Source organism: Theobroma umbraticum, unplaced genomic scaffold (assembly GCF_002168275.2).
Source record: "Theobroma umbraticum cultivar Fairchild unplaced genomic scaffold, ASM216827v3 scaffold_239.0, whole genome shotgun sequence".
NCBI lineage: Eukaryota > Viridiplantae > Streptophyta > Magnoliopsida > Malvales > Malvaceae > Theobroma > Theobroma umbraticum.
Window position 1 is genome coordinate 1651380 of NW_018397279.1, and position 10379 is coordinate 1661758.

Consider the following 10379-nt stretch of genomic DNA (forward strand, 5'->3'; position numbering starts at 1 on the left):
GTTATCCATTCCCGCCAAGGAGAGTCGAAGAAATCTCAACGCCGGCCACCGCACGCAGTACAGATGTCCCTGTACACCATCCCTTTCCGCCCACCTTGTCCAATCATTGCCTGCCGCGTGTCTTCATCCCTAGCCGTCACTCTCCCTTCACCTCCTACCGCTACCGCAACTGCAGCCGCCCTTCCCTCGCTTACATGCGCCTTGCAATGCCCTCACTTCGAAACGTAGGCATGATTTCACTCAAATTTTAGTTGCAAAGACTTAAGTGTTTTTTTTAAAAGAAAAAAAAAGTGTAACTTTCAGGTGCTCTGGATGCACGCACGAGTTCAATCTACACCGTCCGATCATCGTGGAGGAAGCAACTGATTTCTTCAAGAGTCTTGGAGTTTCAGATTTTACTTTCGATAGCTGTAGATTGGTATCTTACCACGAATACTTATTCACGTCCCACCTAAAAATTTTCCTATTTTTTCCCTTAAAATTGATACCTTTTTGGGAAGGGTTTTCATTCTGTGCTTCGCTTTCCAGTGGGGATGGAGATGTCGAGCAAAGCTAGCTGTTCGTGGATCATCGGAGAACCCTCTGATTGGACTCTACCACGAGGGTACTCACAACGTAGTGGATATTCCTCAATGCAAAGGTCTGAAAAAAAGCGAAAATTTTAATTCATAGTTTTCAAATCTCTTTGTTATTTTTTACTAATCACCGTTTTAAGTTCTTAATCTTGATTTGTTTAATCTTAACCTTGCTGCTCCAGCTCATCACCCCAATATTAATGCCGCTGTTGAGCTACTAAGACAAGGTGGATTCTTTTCTTCTTTCTTTTATTCCTTTCTTTTCTCTTTTAAATTTTCTTTTTCGATTAAATATACAATTTTTTTTTTAAACTTAATCTCTTATGTTTTTGTATTTAGGTATTAGAGAGTTAAATATTGAGCCATACGATGAGGATCAAGGGACAGGGGATTTGCGATACCTTCAGGTGATTTATTCAGATGATTTTAAGTATATAAATCGACAAGAAAGGCGATATGTTTATATATATGTATATGAAGATTTTGATAAATGTTTATTGTCTACAGATGGCAGTGACAACATACAATACATCACTTCCAGCTGCGGAAAGATATAGAAATGGTAATTTTAAACAATTATATGTATATTTGAAAAATATCTGTTTTTCTTAATAACTCAAGACGAATGAGAGTGAAGGTTGTTATAATTTGATTCCAGGCAGAGTACAGGTATCTTTAGTTTGGAATTCAAGAAATGAGAAATCTTCGAATTCGGACAAATTAAATGCCTTGGCCAATGTGAGCTCAACTTCCTAACTTTAGTACCCTTTTGTTGCCTTTTCTTACCTTTTGTCGTTTGATGTATAGTTTTGCCAAATGGTGTACAGTTCTTGTGGAGAAATGGTGGGCCAAGGAGTAATCTCCATTTGATTCACTCTGTATGGGCTAATTTTCAAACATCTACTAACAATGTGAGTTGGTAGTTTATCTTTTGAAATATATGATGAATAGTTCATGTCTGCTGTGGCTTGTTGAGAGGAAAAAGTTGTTATTAATGCGATTGTGATTCTTGGATATTTCCCTTAAATTAATCTCATCGTTTGAGCTGGCAAACTGGAAGAGCTTACAAGCAGTAAAAGGCTATTTTAAGAAACTGTTGAGAAGAAACTGAAATGGACTCATTGATCTTTTATAACAAGTAATTTTAAGTGGAAGTGGAATTTTGCCAGTTGCATGAATTGCTAATTGTTCTTGTATGTTCATTGTCATTTGCTATGCTGCTAGCTATTGTTGATTGTTCCTTTTCTTTTTTCCCCTTTTTAAATGCTTTGAACACTAAGAACTTATAATGTTTACTGATGATGCAGATAATTTTTGGGAATAGGTGGAGACATCTGTTAGGGGAAAGAGATTTCTGGGAACATGTGGGAGGAATTGATATATCCTTGGATCCCTCCAGTTTTGGCCAAGCAAACACACGGGTGAGCAAAACTGCTAATTAAATAGGTCATGTTTGAGTGTGAATACTTACATGCTATCAAATATACAATCACCAAAGAAAAAGAATGAATAGTATGCAGCAAACTAGAGCTAAGCATCGTAAAATATTATTTACACAGGCAAACTGACGGTCTGCAGAGTCAGGGCTCGGAGGTGCCATTTCTGAAAGCTATAGCCGTCATAGTGAATTTTGTTTCTGATATAGGTGCTTGTGCCTTTTCTTGGTCCATTTTGTGTTTACTGCATGATGCAGGACACAGATTTATCCTTTTGTCCATTTTTATTCTTTGCCTGGAACTGTAGATCAGCATATGATGCATAATACAACTTAGGTATCTGCAGGAAATGCAAAGCTTTATCTTATATTGCTTGTTTGAAATCCATCTTAGTATACTTTGCCTTATTGCTTCTTTTCCAGGCTTTTGATAACTTGCTTCGGAAATTACACAAGTATGTGCCTTATGGAGCATCTGTGGCTGATTTGTATGCAGGAGCTGGTGTAATTGGATTATCCTTAGCTGCCAATAAAAAATGCAGGCAAGAAGCAGGATGATCCTAAATGCTTCAGATTTCTCTCTGATTCTTGCTTTTAATGGGAACAAAATTTTATTCTCATTTTATTTCTAATGTTTACCAGGTCTGTCAAATGCATCGAGATTAACAAAGAGTCTAAGCCATCATTTGAGAAGACGATTGACCGCTTACCAAACTCTATAGAGGGCAGCATTAGCTGGCATAACACTGACACTTCCATTGTTAGTATCAAGTTCATGCAAATATATGGTCTTGCATATCATTTGTGATTCACACACAATTCACTCTACTTAGAATGATGTTTTTGCTATGCCTTGAGCTTGCATCAAAGTTTGGCCTGTACTATTGTTGTTAAGTAATTCAGAACTAACTGTATAATGGATTCACTTATTTTGCAGGATCCTCTTTCTTGGGTTGTTGGATCCGATGTAATTGTTGTTGATCCTCCTAGGAAGGGACTGGATGCCTCTTTGATTGATGCATTACGAACCATATCATCACATAAAGTTAAACCATCATTCAAAAGGTAGGATGATTCTGTATCTTTGACGCCATCTGGACAGGGATTTGATGGCAGTTCCTATAAACACTATTCAATTGTTATTTGGCATGTGCAGCCCTTAAATTTCAAATTTTTAACTCCTATATCTGAACTCCAGTTCTTCTTCAAATATAAAAGAAGAAAAGAGACCATGGATTTTACGTGAAAAAGAACGTGCAAAAGAAGCTTCAGTTCAAGTTGGAAGAGAAACAGCTTTGGAAGATCCTCAATCTCTTCCACAAACTCTCATTTATATAAGCTGCGGGTGGGAAAGCTTCAAAAAGGTACTTTTAGTTGGAAGATTGTGTAATTTCAGAGGTTTTACAAACTAATTGGATTGGGATGTGACAGGATTGCAAGGCCTTGTTGACCAGTAAGTGTTGGCATTTGGAAAAAGCCCATGGTTTTAATTTCTTTCCTGGCACTCAGAGGTATTGGTCCTTCAAAGTTGTGTTTTAGTGCATAAATCAAAGTGACCAAATGAACATGTATTTTGTCTGTCGCGTGATTTGTAAAGTTAACCCTTTCTTCTCCTTTCTGTGATATATCCGTTGGGAGTAATGTTGGGATATTTCTTGCAGCATTGAGGTTTTGGCAGTGTTCAAAAGGAGCCTTAAGAAAAAGAAAACAAGAAAGGAAAAGAAGAAACAGTTGTGAGGAACAGAGTACCATTGATTTTGCATTAAGTTTTTGAATCTCTTTTCACCTTCTTCCTTAAGAAAATGGTCAGATCATAGTCATAGGTAAGATGGGCATTTCATCAGTGTGTGGTTGTGAAAGATGCACTAACTTTTGAGTAGCCTTCGTTGTCAAACGGTCTCAGATTCAGCATGTTAAGAAGACTCAGAACTCGAGTATATATGTTGCATATGAGAGGACAGCAGAATGTAAATAGAAGAAAAAAATGTGTATCATTCATTACTCTGTGCTGAACCAAATGGAAATTTGTTCATTATTGACTGAAATTTTATGAAAAAGAATGGGCGCAGCTGAGCAAAGTTGCATGGTTGTTGATTCTCTTCTATCTACTCTAGGATCGGTGAAAAAACTGCAAAACTGATCGGAAAAGGTAACTCAGAAAAACAATAACAAATAGAAATGTGTGGTTCAAACAAATCTGCTGTTATACTTTTTTTATTGTTACGAGACATCAACTATCCTTTTCTTCCCCTTTGCATCTTGCTAGATGAGGAAAGGCAGTCAAAATGTTGTATGCCCGTAAGTCCTGCCTGGTTAAGATCCCAACTACAGGAGTCACCTGCGGGTGAAGCATGGCTCAGATTAGCAAATTGTTTGGAAGAAAACTTCATTAGCTATCAGAAATAGAAGAATTAAGTGAAGGGTTGGTAAACTCACCCCTGCCCCTTGATACTTTGGCACGATGAGCAAATGCCGAAGTCCAACTTGCCTGAATAGAACCATGGCTTTAGCCACTGACATGCTTTCCACCACCGTGTAAGGGGTTGTATTGGTGAGAGGATGTAAATCAGCATACATTTCCATTTCATCACGAGTCACAGCCACCTGCTCAATCTTCAGTTCCCTTTCGGCCAGATCAACCCAGTTGAATTTCTCCCTCACTTCCCATTCCTCTGTTCTCCTTTTCTCTGGCAGGAACCATTTCTTCTTCAGGGCTTGGACAAGGTGTGCTCTGAGGATCAGTCCATGCAGTTCTGTTGCCCCAGTGGCAATGGTTCCCGGCACCAGCACACCTTGATCGACAATGGGGAATGCGTTATGTGTAGTATTCTTCAATACATCCACGATACGTGACACCTTTTCCACCCCACAGAGAGTGACTACTGGTGGCTTGGCATCAGCAAGCTCACCAACAGTGAGATTTCTCATCCAGGGCTCAGGATTTGCATCCAGGAAAGGGAGGCCTTTGAGTTCCAGTATAATCTCGTAGATGCTGGGGTTGAAGCTGTCTCCAACAGTTTTCGCAATCAGAAGGACTATCATTGTTATTGGCAGCAAAAGAAGGTTGTTTGTGAGTTCAAGGAATATCACACAAAGTGACACAGTCATCCTCATTGAGCCAGCCATGAGAGAGGCTGCAGCGAGAACAGCATAAAGCCCCTGGTCTAATTTTGTATAGGATCCCATGACCATACCAAGAAGTCGACCATAACCTGAGCCCATGAGGATGATAGGGAGGAAGAGACCAGAAGGCACCGCAATGCCAAAAGTAATCAGCCCTAAGATGCAATAAAGTCCAAAAAAGATTAGAATGGAGGTAACTTGGTATTCAGAGGAAGTGTTGGAGGAGAATATGTTTCGAACTGCATCATCATTAGTGGTAAGAAGGAGGGTAGCTAGATCATTATAGTAGCCATCTGGGCAGTTGAACTGCTTGAAGTTCCCAGACCGATCTTTCGTGGGACAAGTATCAGGAAAAGAGGGATCACAAGCTCTGCATTGGGCTATAAAAGGGAGACAATATTGGCACAACGAGGTAAAGAGAGAGACGGCTAGAGCTAGAAGTAGTTTATGCATTTTCCCTTTACTGCAACAGAATAAAAAAAAATGTGATTATTAAACATTGAAGATAAAATGTGATTTACCATAATTGAAGAGAAAGTTGGATTCTGCGACTTACTGGTTAATGAGATTGTAGAGTCTGAGGACCTTGTGGAGAACGTGATTATAGAGGCTTCCCAGAAGTCCACCAATGATTCCAATTATGATCACAGGGATTACATCCATGGGATGGTAACTGACAGTAACATCACTCACATCAAACATGATCAACCCTCCTGTTCCGAAAAGGCCACATTTCCCAGAATTGCAGATTTCAATGAATGCCCTCAGCACCACCACCACAACCGCTGTACTAAAGAAAGTTCTCCAGAGAAGGGCACTCCTCCACCACGTTGCTACCTCTTCAAGAGAGAACAGGACGCCTCCCACCGGGGCACGGAAAGCTGCACAAACGCCTGAGGAAGCACCACAGGTGATGATATCTCTGCGATCACGGTCATTGTTGAAGTAGCGAAGCCAACGCCACTTGAGACGGTAGTTGTCAGGCCCTCCCTGGGCTAGTAAAGAAGAAATGCAACTACCTATGTGCACCAGGGGCCCTTCTTTCCCCAGATCCAGGCCAGCAGAAACTGCTCCAATGCTGCCCACAATCTACAGTTATTGAAAATTTATCAGCATGCTTAGCTATAATAAACAAAATAAAGTGGAGCTGACTCATACTTTATGTAACAGTTTCTTTGGTTATGCTCCTGTGTCAACCGTGCATGACTTTACACGTAGGACTAGATCATTACCCAATTTCAGATCTGATCGAACTTTCATCATCCATATTTTGCTGAAACCTTAAATTATAAGTCAGATATGAGATCGAGTGTTCATTTTCAGATAATGATCAAGTCACTTTCAAAACGTACGTCAAACTCAATCCTTTGAAACATGCACCCTGGTGCCAACCATAACCAAATTTATTGTCTGATTTATTCTACTTCCTATGAGTATATTCTTGTATGATTTGAACCATTATTGGAACTGTTTGTTTACAAGGCATTCTGATTGAAAGCCAATTAACCAACCTTGACAATCAATGTTGCGGCACCAAACATGTTAGGAGTATCAACCCCGTTGAGGTAAGCCTTGATTTCCGGAATACCAGGACCAGCTGCAGTTGGCGCAAAACACACACACAGAAGTGCAGCAGCCAAGGTCAGGGCAAAATTGATACCGGTGAAAAAAACAAACCCAGATAAATACCTGCATCAAGTCACCTAGTCATATCAAAATCAAATTCAGATTCTCTTGGATATAAGCAAAAGTTTGGTATTTGATCATGGAAACGGAAAACAATGATCAGAAATGCAAGGAACGACATCTAGACCTTCCCTCCTCGATGAAACCAACAATAGCAAGAAGCTTGTAGCCAGCAATGTTCTCAATTGCAAGATTGATAAGAGTGGCAATCAATCCTGTTAGCAATCCAACAAGGAAAGCCAGAGTCCATTTCAAGAATATGTACTGCAAAACCTGTACTTTGGATCTGCTTCTCCAATCATGCTTGAAAATATCGTTCTCATTGATCCTGCATCACGGCCACCACTGATCAGTTCTCAATAAATGTTACTCAAACAAAGATCAAACAAGAAAGAAAGAGAACTGAATCAGAATTCAAAATATTTATGTAAGTAAACAGTTATATTACTCATAGTCCAAGCTCTCTATATGAGAGACCTTGGCTCCAACCAAGGCTAGTGGACTGGAAGATAGAGTTCTGCTTCTCTTGAGAAGTGGCTCATGTAGAGAATTGCTCTCAGGGTCTCTTTCTTCTTCATCAGCTTCAGCTTCCAAGCTATGGGGAGTTTCTGGTTTTGCCAACTGGCTTGAATCCTCCTCCATTGTAAGAACAGAAGCTTGACGAAGACAAAAGAATTAATGGAGATGCTGCTGATCTTTTTCTTTTCTAGTTGGCTTTTAGATGGCCATGGATTGAATAGCCTCTTTATATCTCATGGGATTTTTGAAAACTTGGAAAATGCCTGTCATCATGCACCTTATACTTCCCTATTCCTTTGTCTTTTAAAAAAATAATTTATGTAAATTTGTACACACTTTTTGTTGCTTAATAGCAAAATTTTGGGTAAGACCTAGAAAAGTCAAGTTTCACATTTTTCTTTTGTTATATGTTTGTCACATGGCTCTGTCCTTTCTTCTCCTTTTCCTCTCATTAAACTTATTGTTAGGTGAACCAATTATTTCATTTATCCTAATTCTTTTTATATTTGGGAGTTATTGTCAAAGGTCAAAAAAAAAACACTTGCTGTTTACAACAAAGCTTTTTGGGGGGGGGGAGGAAAAGGAAAGCAAGTATTTTTGTATAGCATGTGGTCCAAGAAAAGGTGAGGTGATAATTATCCTTGGACTTTTGGCCATAAATGATTAAGCCACTCTCCAAGGATGCCTCAAAGCCCAAGAATTTTAACAGGAGGAAAGAAACAAGGATAAGGGGTGCAGATCAAGTTATAAACCTTTCATTTTCATTCATCTTAATTTATCCACCCAATGGAAACTTGATTAATAATCTTAGATGACATAATTCTCAAATGGGTTGTTTTTTGAAATTTTAAATTCGAATTAAAATAAAGATTTATGTATGATGCAATCTTAATATATTACTTCAATAAAGAAATAATAATATTTAATTAAATGATAGTATATAAATATTATGTACAGAATTAATGTACATCAAATATAAATTTTTAAAAATTACAATTTGGTATCTTTGAAAGATTTGCAATTATTTGAGTGAATTCTTGGTCCACCATGATTAGCATATGATATGATAGCTACTTATTTCATTTTATTTGTGCAACATTGAGTGCAAGCAAATGGCAAACTAAATTTTGAATTTCTCCTTTATTTTAATAGTTTATGAAAATTTTCATAATAAAAAAATGCATTTTTTGGTCAAAAGAAATCCACGCCACGCATCCCCCGCAAATCACTACTTAGATCGCCCGGTGTCTACATGGTTGATGAAAATTAGGCCCACCTTCGATACAAGAAGGCCCCATTTTTAATCCTCATTTGGGCCCACCAATGATCATGTCTCTCTCTCTAAACTCAATTATGTATCACTCATGATATGCACAAAAATAAAGTAAAATTCACTTTTGTTTCTTGTGATTTTAATATGTTTTACTTGGTATTCAGTATTTTCCTGATTAGCATCATGGAGATAATTCATGTTGTTATAAAGAGTTAAACTATTAATTTTTTAAAAAAATTAAATTAATAATTTTGATCAATAAAATTATAAAAATACTTTTTAATATAAACAAATAGGCTAATTTAAATTAAAAAAAATTGATAATTTTATTATACAAATTAATGACCTCAAAAATATATTTATAAAATGTAAATTGAGAAAAAAATTACAAGTTATGAATTGAAAAAAGTTAAAATATAATAATGTAGCAAAAAATATATATTATATAAAAAATAACCGAAAAATATTAAAGAAGAATTGTTCCCATTGGCTGCGTCCTGTTTTTCGCAGTTGTCCCCTTCTTGTTCACATGCTAAATATTTGGTCCCTCGTGACAGATCACCGACGAACCTCAGAGCCCAATTGGACTTAGACACGTGTAATGATCTAGATGGGGGAGATCACAAAGATCAACGGTGAATAAAAATCCGACCCTTGAGGTGATTGAAGGGCCACCCTTATCCATATTATTCATAGATTTTTTTATTTATTTCATATATCAATCATGGAACCTGGCAATAAAACAAATAGAAAAATAATTAATAACGTGATGGAAATACTCCGGATTTCCATTAAATCATCAACATGTGTTTTGGCCCTTTCTGAAGTTGACATGTGTATGGGCCACGTGGCAAACATCAGATGGGTTGACGGGTGATCTCAGACAGGGCAAAACAAAACGTCCCCCCACCCCAGCACCCCCCCGGTGCCAGCTGGTATGTCCCCAATCCCCCACATGTATGTCTTTGTCTTTAGGTTGGGTTGGATGCGATAAAACTTCTCTTGTCCTTATCTGCCTACACACCCAGGTGGAGAACTGTCAACCATCCGATCTGAGGACTTTTTTTAAAATTGCAATTTTGAATTTTTTTTTAATTTAGAGTAAATGAAATAGAAGAGATGCCCATGGGATTATCGTGAAATTTAGGAAAATGCAAAATCGAGACGCCACTTTTCAGTCAAACCACATAAATGCAAAAGCAGGATGTCTGTGATTTGTCCCATAATAATAATTCACCCCCATCCTTTTTCCTTCTTATCTCAACATACATCAATTTTTTTACTTGATTCTAAGTTTAATCAAGTAGCCGCCAAAAAAAAACGAACTGTTTTCCATTTATCTTGATGGTTATCAAATTTTATATTATAACACATTAAGCTAAAATTCATTTGTAAATCTATAACATTATACAAAAATTATCTCAAAATAAGTGTTCTATTGACAAATGTCCAAGACTCGCTCGACATTTTTTATAAATAAAGAGGTTGGGAAGGTGTTTTGGGTTTTAAAATATTGAAATTCGATATGGATTAAAATTTAATTATTCATATCTTATTAAATAAATTTTAACACCTAATCCTTGAACTTGAAATAAGCTCCCGATTGATAATACCCTATGACCATTACAAAGAAGAACAAAATTCACATGTCTACCATTATTTGCGAGTTCACACGCTACAAGACAACTTGTGTCACACGCTCCAATCATTTAAATAGGATAATGAACATTTCTCTCTTTCTGACTAATCCAATTTCCAATTTTGAAAT

At 37.5% G+C, this 10379-nt stretch overlaps 2 protein-coding genes across 3 annotated transcripts; one reads left to right on the forward strand and one right to left on the reverse strand.

Annotated features, from left to right (window-relative positions):
• LOC110427742 (S-adenosyl-L-methionine-dependent methyltransferases superfamily protein) lies at nt 1-4108 on the forward strand. 2 transcript variants are annotated; one of them, XM_021443324.2, is made up of 15 exons: nt 1-224; nt 304-418; nt 529-640; nt 758-802; nt 915-982; nt 1083-1137; nt 1234-1313; nt 1403-1486; nt 1883-1996; nt 2434-2552; nt 2653-2770; nt 2948-3075; nt 3209-3374; nt 3442-3521; nt 3672-4108. In XM_021443324.2, exons 1-15 carry the CDS (start codon nt 64-66, stop codon nt 3745-3747), a joined length of 1521 nt encoding a protein of 506 aa, XP_021298999.1. In that variant the 5' UTR covers nt 1-63; the 3' UTR covers nt 3748-4108. The 2 variants fall into 2 exon arrangements, with proteins under 2 accessions (XP_021298999.1, XP_021299000.1); XM_021443325.2 differs by lacking the exon at nt 1234-1313 and having other exon boundaries at nt 1383-1486.
• On the reverse strand, nt 4020-7631 carry CLC-B (chloride channel B). The gene is made up of 6 exons (XM_021443323.2): nt 7268-7631; nt 6947-7147; nt 6645-6822; nt 5690-6222; nt 4447-5596; nt 4020-4348 (listed from the first exon to the last, which is right to left on the reverse strand). Exons 1-6 carry the CDS (start codon nt 7459-7461, stop codon nt 4241-4243), a joined length of 2364 nt encoding a protein of 787 aa, XP_021298998.1. The 5' UTR covers nt 7462-7631; the 3' UTR covers nt 4020-4240.
• Nucleotides 7632-10379: the final 2748 nt, after the last annotated feature.